This window comes from Cicer arietinum, chromosome 4, assembly GCF_000331145.2.
Source record: "Cicer arietinum cultivar CDC Frontier isolate Library 1 chromosome 4, Cicar.CDCFrontier_v2.0, whole genome shotgun sequence".
Taxonomy (NCBI): Eukaryota; Viridiplantae; Streptophyta; class Magnoliopsida; order Fabales; family Fabaceae; genus Cicer; species Cicer arietinum.
This window is the reverse complement of record NC_021163.2, coordinates 42026626-42043861: the sequence shown is the minus strand read 5'-3', so window position 1 is coordinate 42043861 and position 17236 is coordinate 42026626. Positions and strand designations below refer to the sequence as shown.

At 30.0% G+C, this 17236-nt stretch overlaps 1 protein-coding gene and 1 pseudogene across 4 annotated transcripts; one reads left to right on the top strand and one right to left on the bottom strand.

Moving 5' to 3' along the window:
- The first annotated feature begins 315 nt into the window (after positions 1 to 315).
- Positions 316 to 1788, top strand: LOC101489927 (anthranilate synthase alpha subunit 1, chloroplastic-like; annotated as a pseudogene).
- Positions 1789 to 8475: 6687 nt separating this feature from the next.
- On the bottom strand, positions 8476 to 15502 carry LOC101515530 (magnesium transporter MRS2-2-like). 4 transcript variants are annotated; one of them, XM_004514704.4, is made up of 13 exons: positions 15232 to 15502; positions 14064 to 14183; positions 13032 to 13307; positions 12887 to 12916; positions 11854 to 12007; positions 11261 to 11382; positions 10756 to 10830; positions 10147 to 10371; positions 10002 to 10046; positions 9406 to 9450; positions 9282 to 9311; positions 9056 to 9175; positions 8476 to 8947 (listed from the first exon to the last, which is right to left on the bottom strand). In XM_004514704.4, exons 3-13 carry the CDS (start codon positions 13278 to 13280, stop codon positions 8861 to 8863), a joined length of 1182 nt encoding a protein of 393 aa, XP_004514761.1. In that variant the 5' UTR covers positions 13281 to 13307; positions 14064 to 14183; positions 15232 to 15502; the 3' UTR covers positions 8476 to 8860. The 4 variants fall into 4 exon arrangements, with proteins under 4 accessions (XP_004514761.1, XP_004514762.1, XP_004514764.1 ...); XM_004514705.4 differs by having other exon boundaries at positions 13032 to 13304; XM_004514707.4 differs by lacking the exon at positions 14064 to 14183 and having other exon boundaries at positions 13032 to 13304.
- Between the last annotated feature and the right edge of the window lie 1734 nt (positions 15503 to 17236).

Here is a 17236-nt window from a genome sequence, read left to right as displayed (position 1 = left end):
ATCGAACAACCAAATCAAGTCATGAGGATGAATATTGGCTATTTTAGAGAGTGTCTTGATTGTGTTTAATAAAATTGATTCTTTGTTTTGGCCTACTATTTGATTATAATGAGAATGTGAATGAGAAGAATAACCATTATGATAGTTTGTGTATATTGTCATCATTTCCTTTAACGTATCCTTGTTATTTTGACTTTACATCCCTGATCTGTAGTTTAACCATTTTGATTGAGGTATTTATAGACAGATTGTTAGAGTATATTATCATTTTAGAAAATTACAAATTTAGTATATCTTATTCAATTTGAGTAATATCTTATTTTCCTTTTGTTTAACTTTATACTTTGTCTTCATAAACTTTGCCAACTCCCTCATAATTTGTCTTCAAAAACATTATACTTTGACATCTGATGCATACAAGGAGGCAGTCCTTCAGGCAAAATAACATATTAAAGTAGGAGATATTTTCCAGATTGTATTAAGTTAGAGATTTGAACGAAGAACATTCGCTGATCCATTTGAAGTTTATAGAGCATTGAGAGTTGTGAGTCCAAGTCCATATATGACTTATTTGCAGGTTTATTTCTATATAACATATAAAAATACTTCATTTGGTAAAGTCAATGTTCATCTCTTTCATGTTTTGATGATGATCATGTTTTTTGTAAACAGGCTAGGAGATGTATTCTGGTTGCTTCTAGTCCAGAGATTCTTGCGCGTATTAAGAATGTATATTTTCGTACATATTTAGATTAAATTTTTAAATTAATTGATACTTCTTACTTGGTGACTTGAATGTTTATCACAAATCTTAATGGAAAAAATATTAGAAGTGAATAGTTATTATGATCTTGTCGTGAACAGAAGAAGATTGTGAACAGTCCATTGGCTGGGACATGTAAAAGGGGAAAGACTCTAGAAGAAGATGAAAAGTTATCAACGCAACTCCTGAAAGATGAAAAGCAATGTGCAGAGCATGTAATGCTGGTTGATTTGGGACACAATGACGTTGGAAAGGTTTGTCATATACTTTCACTTTAACCCAGTTACATTATGTTCTTATGCAATAGTTTACGCTATTATTTTGTATATTTAAAGAAATATTGCACTCTTAACAAAAACTATGTTTGTAGGTCTCAAAAAGTGGTTCTGTTAAAGTTGAGAAGCTTAGGAATGTTGAAAGATATTCCCATGTCATGCACATAAGCTCAACGGTGATAATATTTTCTTTTTAGATAAGAAAATGTTTATCAAATAAATTCAGCATACTAGATAATATTTAATTCCATGTAATATTTAAAGGTTACGGAAGAGCTGCAAAACCATTTGACCTGCTGGGACGCCCTCGCGCTGCGTTGCCTTTTGGAACTGTCAGCGGAGCACCAAAGGTTCATAATTTTATTTGACCCTTTTTGTCCTTAAATATATATATTTTACTGTCAATTTCAATCTTTAGTTTCAGTCTTATGCAATAACCGGGTAAATGCAGGTGAGGGCCATGCAATTAATCGACGAATTGGAGGTGGCAATGTGAGGGCCTTATAGCAGAGGATTTCTTTCTCAAGCGACATAGACATTGCTCTAGCTATGAGGACAATAGTATTTCCAACTGGAACAAGGTACGATACAATGTACTCATACAAAGACCTAAACCAACGGCGCAAGTGGATTGCGTACCTTCAAGCTGGTGCTAGTATAGTTGCTGACAGCGACCCTGGGGATGAGCACCAAGAGTGTCAAAACTGTAGGAATGGACCAATTCTTTATTTATATTTTTCTAGGTTTTAGTGACAAACAATACCGTAGGAATATACTAATTCTTTATTTATATTTATTTAGTTTTTAGTGACAGTCATTATTGTAGGTAGAAATCAAAAACATGTAGTGACAGTTCTCAAAGTGTAGCAGGACGCCCCCTTAAAGTTGACACTAGATTTGGGTGTCACTCAAAGTATTATTGACTTTTACCTACAGTTTTTAACTTTTAGTGAAACATTTTGTGTGTCACGATAGGTCAATTTTTTTGTAGTGTGAGAAAAAGAGATGGAAAATCTAGAGAAGTAGATATGTTAGAATAGTAAAAAGGAGTACTTATATAAATGAAAAAAAAAAGATATATATAATTTCAAACAATTTTCATATCATACCTTTGATGATAAAAGTAAGGAAGAGGATAGAAATAAGACACTTGAGGTTGAGAGTCTTTTCCATTGTTTTTGGTTGATGACTCTTTTCCCTTAGGTTGTCCTATTTATACACAATCACCATTCCTTATTAATATTTTTGAAGGATTCATTATTCATCTAGAAAACACAATTATTATTAAATGTTTTTAAATCAATTTCTATTTTTTTCTCCAACTTTACAAATATGTTATGCTATCAAAATATTTATATTTTAGCTGAACTTGAAATATTAAATCAAATATTCTAAAACAAATCATTTTAATTTTTTTACGATATTTTAAACACTTTTTGAACTATTATATATAAATTTTAAAAAGATTAAATAAAAACATAATATTAAAATTTCTTAAAGATAATACAGTTTATTATTTTTACATATAGAAAAGCACATAATAAATTATTGAGTGGTAATATTATATATATATATATATATATATATATATATATATATATATATATATATATATATAAATGATTTTGAAGTATTATTCTAACCTTTTTATGCCTTGTAATCTGAATTTGTAATTTGAAAGTTTGCTGAAAAGTATTTATTTATGTTTTTGGAAACAATATTAAATGAAAGTAATTTTTGCTTACTACTTTAAAGAATTATAAAAATGAAAACCAACATATGAAAAACTATAATTATCAAATTTTTTAAGCTCTCGAGATGTCATCTTCATAAAAATACTTGACACTATAATCTCAAAAGATATGGTTAAGTGTAAAATGGTCAATAATATTATCGATATTAATAGTAATTTTGCTTTGCCGTATTTTTTTAAAAACAATTAATAATTCTGTAATAAAATTGCATGTAAAAATATTTAGACAACATAATTATTTATCATGTAATATCTATATTACGAAAGAAATATTAAGGTATTTGGAATACAACAAAAACTGTTAATCATTGTTCATAATAATATTTGTGTACCAATAGTAGAACGACATCTTATATTATCAAATATCAATTATTAAAGGTTTAAATAAGTATAAATGATTTTATTTTAAAATATTACTATTAATTTATTAATAATTTACTTATATTTTTTGTTGATAATTTTATTTATTTATAAATGAATTATTGTTGATATATTTAATTATGAATAAATTTAATTATAAGTTAATTAAATAGATAGTGAGAATAAATAGATATAATAATAAATTTAATTACATTACTTTGAGGATTTTAATTTTGAAAATAGCTAACAATACTTAGCTTTCTTTAAATTCATAGTCTAATTGTGTTCTTCTTTTCAAGGTATAGTTGAGTTCTTATTTTTATGACTTTAATATAAATAACTTTTTTGTGTTTTGTTAACTTTGTGTCAGTGATGCTTTTGTTTTCACATTTATTTTTGTTGACATGTCCCCGAAGAGTACTTTCAGCTCGTCTACCTAAGTTGATATGCCCCATCTCACTTTTGGCCAGCGAATCACGGGTCAGAAGTGTTGGGAAAAAAATATAGCATAAGTTAAAAAGAATTAAGACACAATCACAACACAAGAATATAACGTGGAAACTCCAAAACCGGAGAAAAAACCACGGCCGCTGCCTAGACCGGCAACCAGAGAATTAACACTATGTGAAAATTGTTACAACACATAGACTTCTCTCACTCACAACAGACACCCCAGTACAACCACACTCTTAGAAAGCAAATATTTAAACTAAGTCAGATACAAGCTTAAAGTGCTATTGCTGACTGGTGCGTTTGAAAACAAAGGACCAAAACCCAATATATAGCCTTGGCCTTCTCCTTATCCTCCCACACTAAAGGATGTGGGACTTGCAATCAACCCCAACAATCTCCACCTTGATTGTAAGAGTTACAGCTTCCGCTTCCATTGTCTTACCGACAATCATACTCCACCATCAAAAGTACACTTCACTTGGAACTAAACCATTCCAAGAATTTCTCATGTCGAAACCTAGCTGAAATTTATGGTGCAACTCCCATGTTGGCTTCCAGGAAGTTCTTCAGCCATCGACACATCACCACACACCTTGCATCAATGTCAACCAATGCCCGTGTGCTGTTCTGAATCCGCTAGCAATAACTTGTCCTTTTCATGGTATAGCGGAAATACCATAAGGACAAACTTTATCTTCTAAATGAGATCACCATCATCTCCCAAAACAAGGGAGACCTTGCCAGCACTTGTCTCAGAGTCTTTTTCAGATACTGCTCCACCTGGACAATTTCTCTTCACATGCCCAGACTTTCCACACTCCCAGCACACCAAATTCTTTGCATGTATCTTCTTCCCATTAGCCCCACTTCTAGTCAGCAACATTGAGCTTGATGAAGTGCTTTCATCATTTTTCATTCTCCTTTCTTCAGAAATAATTTTAGTTGCAACTTCTTCAAAACTCAAACTTTCCTTCCCATACATCAGAACAGGTTTAAGATGAACATAGGAAGGTGGAAGGGACAAAATGAGCCTTAACGCTTTATCTTCATCATCAATCTCAACTTTGATAGATTCCAACTCAGAGACAATATTATTCAAAGTACTAAGATGATCAGAGATTTTCGTACCTTCATCCATGCGCAGATTGTGGAATTGCTCTTTCAACAACAACCGATTTGAGATGCCCTTAGCCTGATATAACTCTTCAAGCTTCTCCCAGAGTTGTTTGGCTGATGACAGATTCTGCACATTCGCAAGAACATTCTTTGCCAAACACAGACGAATTGCACTTGCAGCTCTCAAATCTAGTTCCTCCCACTTGTCGTCCTCCATGTTGGAAGTGTTTCCTTTCAACGCCTTGTGTAATCCTGATTGTATAAGCACATCCTTGACTTGTACTTTCCACAAGCCAAAGTTGATTCTTCCATCAAACTTCTCTATGTCAAACTTCATAACGCTTGAATAAGACATAGCAGCTGCACGCAGACTGTAAACTGTGCACCAGGTAAGTTCCCAGGAAAGAGAGGTGGGTCACAACAGACACGCTTAAATACCAAGTCTTTCCTTAGCCAGAACCTCCATAAACAGCACTTTCACAGTATCACCTTTCCCCTAACAATACCAAGGATAATTCTTTTCTGATGTGGAAGATTAGACAAAACTACAACCACAGAGTATACTAAGAAAAATTATCCTACCGAACCTTCGATCCTGGCTCTAATACCAGTTGTTGGGAAAAAATATAGCATAAGTTAAAAAGAATTAAGACACAATCACAACACAAGAATATAACGTGGAAACTCCAAAACCGGAGAAAAAACCACGGCTGCTGCCTAGACCGGCAACCAGAGAATTAACACTATGTGAAAATTGTTACAACACATAGACTTCTCTCACTCACACCAGACACCCCAGTACAACCACACTCTTACAAAGCAAATATTTAAACTAAGTCAGATACAAGCTTAAAGTGCTATTGCTGACTGGTGGGTTTGAAAACAAAGGATCAAAACCCAATATATAGCATTGGCCTTCTCCTTATCCTCCCACACTAAAGAATGTGGGACTTGCAATCAACCCCAACAAGAAGCTCCTTCAGTTTCGAAACCATAGTATGGATCTAGTGGTGAATTAAACTTAACAATTTATCCTCATTTAACATCTCTGAAGTAGCTTGAGAGAATATCAACATGTTACGATATTTCTATAGGACAACCAAAGTTCAGTTATGCTACTCTTTCATTCATCTATTTTTAATTTATGTGTCAAATAGCAGTGTTAACTTTCGTCTAGTAAAAAAACACATTTAAAGAGTTCAAATTATGTATAGTTAAACCAACAAATTTGTATTATGTAATATAAAATAATTACAAAGTTATGAATTATCATTACAATATATTTAATTATAACCAATATTTACATTAACTTCGTATAGACAATAGTTTGATGGCTAAAAACTAGTTGGGGGTACGTCAAAAAAAAGATAGTCGGAGTGAATTTTTTTTAAATATAAAATATAAGAAGAAACAATTAAATAAATGAAAAAAATATAAATATGAAATATAAAATACTTTTTTTCTAGCACAGTGGTCATGCGTTAATTTTAAATTATTATAACTTTTTTCATGAGAAATTCAAATATTATATATCACATATGATAAATTAATAATAATAATAATAATAATAATAATAATAATAATAATAATAATAATAATAATAAATAAATAAAGAGGATAACTTTGTTGGTGCGACTTTTCTTCCGGTGAAAAGTTAATTTATGAAACTTATATTTATCTTAATAAATTAAATTCAATCAGTAAAAAAAATTAACTTTTAATTCAAAACTTTAACTGCATAATATAATTATCAATATGTAATTACTCCGTCTTTCACAAAGAAACATAGTAAAATATAATTAATTTAATTAAATTAAAAACTTTAATTACATCATATAAATATCACTGTTATTCCCTCTTTCACAAAATAAATATTATAAAATATTTATATACATTAGTACAATAAATAAATAAAACAAAAACAAATACAAAGAATATTCATTAGCTAGAGACTAGTTATGATAGTAGTGTTTTAATGTATTTGCTCACTATAAAATTTATTTTGGAGATATATTATGTACAATAACATACTACAGTACCAATATTATAAGTTATTTATAATGTTCACGAATAATGACATCCCATTATTTTGAATCAAATTATATTATTCAGTATTTTTTGGTACAGACTATAAATATTTAAATATTCCCTCATTAGGGATATTATTTATAAAAGTGCAATACAAATTTTTTATCAAATCAATACTATATACGTAAAGTATAGTTTCTAATGCATACGTGTTGCTATCACGTTAATTCTCAACATATTTTTATATTTCAGTTAAAATTTATAAAATTTCTTTATTTACAAAAATTTCTCAACAAACCATATATATTTTTATCTTTTTTTATTAATTTCTAGTTTTATTTTAAAATAATATATTCAAATGTACCAAAACATATATAATTTATTCAGTATAACTTATTTTAGAATTTATTTATTTTTAAATAATAAAACACTTATTATTATATCTAACAACAATAAATACTATATATATAAAATAAATCTGTATGCTTGCATGTCACTCACTCATTCAATCTAAACAGGTTTATTTAATTGGCAAAAAACATTTCAACAAACTATACTTTGATTCTAATTTCTACCTATCAATGGTATATTGCCATATTGTTATATCGATTATCAATAGTATTGTATAGTGTAAACTATAAAGTAAGGTTTGTATTGACGCGTGTCATTTCTCCGTCAAATATAATATTTTGTGTCTTTTTAATTTTTATAATTAGTTCAGAAGAGAAAGGGTTAATTTTTTCAATTCCAAAAGATTGCTCTAGTGATAAAACAATACATTTATTAGATACGTAATTTAAGAGTTTGATTTTTATTAGTAAGTCGTAGAATATTGTGTGTTAGATTAATACATCATTCTCTCATTTTAATTATTCTTATATATAAAAGATATGATAGTAATATGTGAAATAAACAAATAATTGTTCAAATCACAATTCAATTAAAATTCAAATTCTTTAAAATTATTTATCTTAAAATAAAATATTAATTACTTGAGTTTAAATATTTAAATAATTTTTTATAAAAAAATTATATTTTTAATCTAACAAATTTTTCTCACTAAATTTTTATTCTATTCACACGGGTCAACTTTCTCAACAAACGACTAAGTTTTAATGAAGCAAAACTTTCATTTCTTTAATCAAGTGTGAATAATTTATTTTAAACATATTATAAAAATTGATGAAATATTTATATTCTACTGATTTGAAAGACTCCAATTTAGCACATGATTTAGACCTAAATATACCAATTGAGTCTAGTGTGTATTGGTTGGTTAAAGATTTGAATTTGTTTATTTAAATTAGTTCATTTTATTTAATTCAATGAAAAAATAAAATTATCATAGATGAATGAAGTAATCTGTCGGACCAAATTAATTTTTTTTTTTAATTTTTGATTAACTCAACCAAACTAAAATATTAAGTATAAATGATTTTATTTTAAAATATTACTATTAATTCATTAATAATTTACTTATATTTTTTGTTGATAATTTTATTTATTTATAAATTAATTATTGTTGATATATTTAATTATGAATAAATTTAATTATAAGTTAATTAAATAGATAGTGAGAATAAATAGATATAACAATAAATTTAATTACATTACTTTGAGGATTTTAATTTTGAAAATAGCTAACAATACTTAGCTTTCTTTAAATACATAGTCTAATTGTGTTCTTCTTTTCAAATTTAAAATAGAAATTGTTAACTAAACCCTCATTTACTGGCTCGATCATAACGGTGTCCGAATTTATTTATAATACTTATCTCATCCATGTTTACATGAAGTTAACAAAAGAAAAATATCATTACATTAACTACAAAAAAATTGCGTATAAAGATTAATAATATATTCAACTAAATTTAATCACATATCAAGGCCTTAAAATTATTCAAAACAAAAAACAAAAATCAACTCTGGATCTGTATATTTGAGGTTATTGCAGACCTGCCAGGCAAACACCAGCTCCGTATCAACCCTAAGAACTAAAAGCTTGCATTATATACCCTTTAATGTAATCTTAAATATATTGACAAGATCTTGAATCATCATTCTGGACCATATGTAAAGTTCATTCTCTGCACCTTTTCAACATATTGATTTTCATGATCCAATCAGCCCCTTTTTCCGAGCATAGATGGTAATCATGAGAAACATAATAGCTGAAAATGCTCCTGAGACAATAACTACCTGCAATAAACATGATTATATTTTAAGCTATCTATTTAAAATTTTGCAGCCATATACTTTAACTATATTATAACATTGGGTGCCCATAAATACAAGTAGTTTGCTTACCCATTTGAACATGTAACCATGGTTGTCATTCCAACTGTATGGGATGTTCATTCCAAAAATACCAGCCACCAGAGAGTAGAAAGATAGGCAAACAGTTCCAGAGCTAAGAAAGAGCTCTAACTGCACCAATCGATACAAAAATTTGAAGGATTAGCGAACTTGAAGTAAAATACATTTTGCAAAATACTAATAGAAGATATGCATGGTGGAGAAACATAAAAGGCACCTGAATAAGCTGATTTCGATGGTTGTCGAGCTGTAAAATGGAGAAAAATAAATAAATTATTCGCATTACATGTCATTCGCCAAATACCTATTGTTAATACCAGTAAAAACTAATAGTTACTTACTTGAATGTTAATGTAATCTTCGGTATCATCAATATACTCTCGCAGCTATAAATGAAAAGAAAAATGGAAGTGGTTAGACTAATAGGGATCTTGAAATCATGAATTGTTCCCTGAATCACCATTATTACAACAGATAGAAAGTTATAAAGGATGCAGAAAGATCCAAGTATAGTCTGATTCAATAAAGTAAGAGCATATCATCTTACAATTCTTAAATATTGCACGCAGAAACTTCTCAAAACAATTTTTGAACATACACTACAAAGTTCAACTTTGAACAAAAGGAGGGGAAGTAGGGAGAAGCAAAATGCACATATATCCTCTTTTCAACATTAATTTCACAATATTAACACAGTAACCTTGTAAACATTAAGAGATCAATGTGGTTAAACCTCACGATGCTTACAAATAAAAAACTAAGTACCAACCCAAAAAGGCCAAACCTTCAGTCACTTTCATAGGCTCTAAATTACAGAGTGAACATGCAAACTATATTTTTCTTCATATTACAACTAAACAGTCTTTCAAAATACTTTATATCTGGCGTTTATCTGCCTTGATACAAAAAATAAGATTCAAACGGAGATGAAACTTACTGTGTTTAATTTGTTTAATGTGCTATCAATTTGCATGAAATAAGCCTGCAAAAATGAACGAACACAGTTTTAACAGTTTTTTCATTAAAAAAATATGGAAGGTCTTTTGCTAAATACATTTTGAAGAAAATAATAATGTTATAACCTCCAGTAACATTTCAAGCTCTTCCACATCATTTTCATCAAAACGAGCTGTTGCAATACTTGCTCTACTTGCTCTGGATATTTTTGATCCATTGGTTGGGGAGGTAGCAAACCAATTTGCAGCACCTGATCCACTAACTGGTGACACTGAACCTGCCTTTCTCGACAGGTATAGGTCAGCCATATCATCGTCGTCATCCAGCAATTGTTCGAGCTCATCTCTGACCTGTAGCAGATAACAAGAACTGGTGATGGGAGAAGGAGAAAGGAATACATATTGTACAGTATATGAAGAACTGCCTTCTGAAACATATTTTATATTGATCATATGAAGCTATGCAGAGAAACAAACCAACAACTTTGTACTGCGATCATGTACTAGGTGAACACAATGATCTAGATCCCCATAAATATTAAGCATGGTTCTCGAGAATGGAATTTTTTTCATATATATTGTTAAGATATTGATAATCCTACTTAAAGTAGGTTAAATTTCAGACAAAAGATCAATAACCATCTTGAAACAGAAGGTGCGGAATATAATCATAAAAATAAAATGGGCTTTTTCCAGTCACACATTTTTCACTATCATTGAAAAACTTGAACATACCTTTTGTACCCGAGCATTCAGCCTTGTCATTGCACTCTTCATTTTACGAACTCTGTCCAAATTACGACTACTAATCTGCAGATTAATGTAATTCAAAAGTTCATAACAATTGAACAAAATAAAGGAGTGTCGTCAAACAAAGGCCATAGCACTATAGTGTAGCAGAATTTTAATAAACTGCTATTTCCTATGATCCGCGATTAACAACACAAAAAAATATATTCCTCAAGAAAGTCAAACATGGAACAAGAACACACATTTCGAGCCAACCAACAGAAACCGTAAGAGAAAAGTAACAATAATTAGAATCGACATCTTAATGATAATAAGTACAAGAAATAAAAAGCATAAGATATTTGAACTGAAGGAAGGAAAAATATCCTCCACTTTAAATGAAGCTTCTTATTTGCTAGCTTATTCTACTCTATATCAAAGGAAAATAGGGGCCAGGACCAGAGGACTCGAGAAAACGGAAACAAGATAAGGAATTCAATTATATATTTACCTTGGAGGTAAGTTCGTCTAATGCAGGATAAGCAATCAGCTCCAACTCATATGTGCGTGCAGCAAGAAAACTACAAATGGCTTCTAAAGCAACCTCCAGGGCGCGGAACTCAAACGGTGACTCTACATTGCATAATTTAGATCATTCAGATACGGGATGAAAAGCAATTTCTGAAAATAATTTATTCTAATAAATTCATTAGAAAGGGCATTAGATGATGCAAATCGAAAACAAATTTCTGAGAGGAAAAGACGCAATCAAATATCTTTATAATACTTCCTCCGTCTCACAATAAGTGTCGTTTAAAGTTTTTGCACACATTAAGAAATGCAATAATTAGAAGGAAGAGAAAAGAGATTTTACTAAATTGTCCATCTTAACCATTGGTGGACTTTTCACTATTATCAATGCAAAGTATAATAATACTTTGAAAGTTGTGTATGATGATAATCATTGAAGGATAGTATAGGAAAAAATAATTAAAATTGCATTGAAAATTGTGAATGACATTAATTTTGAGACAATTCTTCTACTAAAGTGACACTCGTTATAAGACAGAGGGAGTAACACAGTTCATCGTTAACCTAACATACCATCTTCATCAGCAGCTTCAGCATCGTGTTGACAACCAATATACTCTTTACCATCTCCTTGTTGTTGATGAATGTCACTCAGTTTAGGCAATCGCCTCTGCAGTTCTTCAACAACAGGGACCACATTTTCATCTGTCGGATCTCGCAGCAATACCTATACCAGAACGTAGTTACTTTCAGAATGCAAAAGTAAAAGCCATCTCAAATCTCTACGAATAATTACAGGGATTCACAAATATACAGAGCAGGTTATAGAAAAGAGTAATAAAACCTATTAAGGGAGACTCAAAAGTATCCTAGCTCTATCAAAATCTGTTCTTTGTTATTAAATCAGTAAACAAAATCACGTAGTTGTATGCTCTTACAAGACAGTTAAGGTTTGTGCCATCACATTAAGTAAAAACTTTGATACTAGAACAGGAAAAACAAGCCAACAAGTAGGTTATTGTCCCTGTACTTGTTTCCTTCAATGACATGACACAATAATTTTAATATATGATCCTATAATTCATGTCCCTAACTAACTGCATGGATAAGATAAGAAGCTCAGAACATGCCGCATCTACCATTCCTCTACGGTATGTTTGGAATAGATGATTTTTGAAGAGGAGGGGTTTATTATTCTTTTTTAAAATAAGGAAGCTATATAATGTTTCTGAAAAGGAATTAAGTCTAATTGAAATGTTATATGATCAATTATCATGTTATTTTTACAATTTTATCAAAATATCAAATATACACCAAAATGTAGGCTTAGCCCTTCAAAACCCTCCCCTCCAAAACCCCCAAAATCCAACTCCCAAACATGTCCTCACACGTTATTGTTCAATCAGTCTAATGCTTTTCAACTATGAGTATCTTAAAACTAAAAGAAGCTTGCTCCTTATTAAATACATATTGTTTCAATATATTTTTCTTTCCAATAGATAGAAAACCATAATTCTTCATTGTAAAATGTTATAACAAAAAAAAAACTTCATTCCCCATCAGCAATCAACAACACATTCACAAATTGAAATAAAAGCTAACTAACCTCTTCAGCTGTGATAATTGCCTTGATATGCTGAAACACAGAATCACAAAAACAAAATAAAAAACACACAACAAAACCAAAAATTAAAAAACCACAATACAATGTAAAAAAAGAAAAACAACAACAAAATCATATGATGTACTACCTCCAAGTTAAGCACAATAGCCTTCTCACGACCAAGAATGGTAGAAGGGTAAGAAAGCAAAGGATCAAGGATTCTAAGATCACGTGCATTAATCTGAACCCTATGCATGATAGCATACTTGTCAACATCAAGCATCGACCCTTGACCCATAGCATCAATCAAAATCCAACTTCTCGAAGTTTGGGTCTTCTTTTTCACAACAACCATAGCCTGTGGGTCCGCAGGGACAACGCTCCCATCTCGAGCCATCCCTTCTTACCCTATTCCTCCAAACTACTTCAATTCAAAACACAAAATTTCAACTCAAAACTCTGTTTCAATTTGATAGCAACCAATAACAGAAAGAGCGAAATTTCTCAAACCCTTTTGCGCATTTAATCAAACACCAGTTGGGTATTGGTATCCCACCTCAAAAAAACGTTTTTTCCGATTAATACTGTAGATTCGTTCACGGAAAAAAATAACAAAATAATATATGCATATAAGATAAAATATAAAGCGAACTTATTTAGTCGGAAATCCATAGCAGGTAGGTTCATTTGTGTAATCAAGTGTGGGAAAACTCTATTTTTTTAGCAAAACTATCAAATTACCCTTCAAAATGCTGACGTGGCAATTTTTTTTATAAGGACAGTTTGGTATTTCTGTCAGAATCAACTTTTCTTAATTGGATAGATGAATTTATAACTTTGATTAAAAAAATATACTTTATAAAAATTTCAAATAAAACTTAAAAAATCTGACATACAGATTTTATCATTTTCTTTCAACTTTCATCTCTTCTTCATCACTTAAAATAGAAAAACATATTCTTTAATACAACAACAAAAACTTATAAAACAGCTTCCAACAGAAAAATAAAAATCATTACAAATCAATCTTTTTTTTACTAAAATGTCCAATAAATCATTAAGACAACAACAAAGAATTTAATCCAAAGATTAATTTGCAATGATTTTTATTTATCTCAAATTTCAATCATGAACTAGAACTTTTTAGAGGAATAAAAAGTTAAAAGAGAAAAAAACTCACCGAGATAAATAAAATAAACTGGTGGTTGCCGGTGAAAGTGTCCAGAAATTAAAACAAAGTTGATCAATAAAGATATCACACTGATTTTTTGTGGTTGAACTTGAGGTGGCCGGAAACAGGCTTCAAAGGCAAAAAAATTAACTTCAGATATGAATTTTGAAGAGGAGAAGGAATGGAACACAATGGCGGTGGCCGGTAGGGGTGGGTGTGTTGAGAGAGAAAAAGGGTTATTGGTATTGTAATCGTGAAGAATCAGATTCTCGTAAAAAAAATAACAGACGCATAAAAATAAAAATGTGTCATCTCTTTTATAATTTGTTATTTTTATTTTAAGAAAAGTCACATTTACAAATAAAAATGTGTAACTTCCGCGTCAATTAACAAATTAACAAATTAATATAAAAATATAATTAGAAAAAACTACCAAATTGTAGAAAATGACAAATATGAGAGGACAAATTTACTTAAGAAAACATACTATCCAAAATTGTATAATCGCAAAATTTGGAATGTTAAAAATTCATTGAAGCCTAATTATTAACTAACTCGTCAAAGTAATATTTGATTATTAAGTGTATAAAAGTAACACCAATAACATTATACTTCTATTAGGTACAGTGGGGTGGTTGATAACTTTGGGGTGGCCGACATAAAAACATCTGAACCTTATATGCAACATAAAACGCTTATCTAAATCAATCAATTTTTTTACTTTTCTTTATTCTCACAAACTTATCTAAATCAATCAATTTAAGAAACATAAAACATCTTATATGCAAAAAAAAACTAAAACACTTTATATGGAAAAAAAACTCAAACAAAAATGCAACAAAACTCAAATACCTTCTATGCAACAAAAGAAATTCAAACACTTTATATGAACATAAAATCAAACACCTTATGTGCAACAAAAAAAACTCAAACACTTTATATAAACATAAAATCAAACACCTTATGTGCAACACAAAAACTCTAAACAAAAATCATAATTGAAACTCTAAATCAAAATTTCAACTCCAATTCAAAGCTCCAAACTCAACAGTAACAAAATAAACTCTAAATTTCATGATAACTGAAGAACATAAGCAAAAAGCTGCACTAACAAAATCAAAACTAACAAAATAGAAATCCGAATTCCAAATCAAAACTAACAAAAATCAGAACTCACAAAATAGAGAGGTGAACAGAAAGGCAAGAGCGACGAACAGCCACCGCCACGGAGGCAGTCAGGCAGAGGCGGCCGCAGGCCCGCAGCGAGTAGAGGAGCGTTTCGTGATTCGTAATCTGGCAGAGGCGGCCGCGCGTTTGTGGTCGTGAATCTGATTCTACAGGAGGGAGAGAAGAAGGTTGTATGCAAAAGGGAGAGAGATACGCGGATGGAAGAGAGAGAAACGCAGCTGGAAGAGAGAAGAAGAAAGTGAAAACTGAATTAGGTTTAGGTATTGTTGTAATTTTTTAGTTTTGATAAGGGCATTATAGTAATTTTACTTATAATTTTACTTATATATTTGAGTAGGACTAGGAGGTTTTGAACTGGGTAAAAAATCATGCCTCAGAGAAATACATTGACTAGAATATATGATTGTTTCTTAATGTGATATTGTATATGTTTTTTTTTTTTTTTTATCCTTATCCAGTCTAAATGTCCTTTGTCGAGTTAAATTAAATTTATGATACATACACCGTATATATACTTGACTTCCTTCGTTTGAAAAAAAATTAAAAATTATTTATTTCAACTTTTTTCAAAAATAATAATAATAGAGAGATATTTTTCTAATTCAAATATGGATTTTTCCCATTAATCAATTGAAATACTTTATTAATTATTAAAATGCATATTATTAATCTCTTATTTAATATATATCTTATTAATATTTAAAGTACTTTATTAACTATTAAAATACAACACATTTCAATGAAAAATAGATTAAAGAATTAGTCAATCTCATATATTATATTGGTTAATAAAGTATTCAAAATAATTACTGACATAATGTATATGTGTCACAAAACAATGTCTCTGTTAAAAAAAACATTTAAAAATTGTGTGTGTGTTTGTTTTCTTTTTTTTCATTTTGTTTTGTTATTTTTTCTTTGAGAGTTAGATTTAAAGGATTTTAGAGGACTAAATTTATATATTGACAAAAAAATTGAGATTTAAAAAAAAAATAAAGAATAATATAATAAATAATTATATAATATTTCAATCTTCATTTACATTAATTATAGAAATATCTTATAATTTTTTTAATTACCCTAATTGGACAAGAATAAGCATAGGGAGGACGAAAATGACCTAAATGTTAATTCAATGACACAAATGAACTTATTGGATGCACAAGATTGGTTAAACACCCTAATTGGACAAGAATAAGCCTATGGAGGACGAAAATGACCTATACGTTAATCCATTGACAAAAACAGACCTATTGGATGCCCAAGATAGGCTAAAATCCCTAATTGGACAAGAATAAGCCAAGGGAGGACGAAAATTACCTAAATGTTAATCCAATGACACAAATAAACTCTTATTGGATGCACAAGATTGGTTAAAAACCCTAATTGAACAAGAATAAGCTTATAGAGCACGAAAACGACCTTAATGTTCATCCAATAACACAAAAATGACCTAAATGTTAATCCAATGACACAAATGAACTTATTGGATGCACAAGATTGGTTAAACACCCTAATTGGACAAGAATAAGCCTAGGGAGGACGAAAATGACCTAAATGTTCATCCAATGACACAAATGAACTTATTGGATGCACAAGATTGGTTAAACACCCTAATTGGACAAGAATAAGCCTAGGGAGGACGAAAATGACCTAAATGTTAATCCAATGACACAAATGAACTTATTGGATGCACAAGATTTGTTAAAAACGCTAATTGGGCTAGAATAATCCTAGTTAGGACGAAAATGACTTAAATGTTAATCCAATGACACAAACACAGCTATTGGATGCACAAGATTGGCTACAAACCCTAATTGGACTAGAATAAGCCTAGGGAGGACGAAAATGACCTAAATGTTAATCCAATGACACAAATGAACTTATTGGATGCACAAGATTGGTTAAAAACCCTAATTGGGCAAGAATAAGCCTAGGGAGGACGAAAATGACCTAAATGTTAATCCAATGACACAAATGAACTTATTGGATGC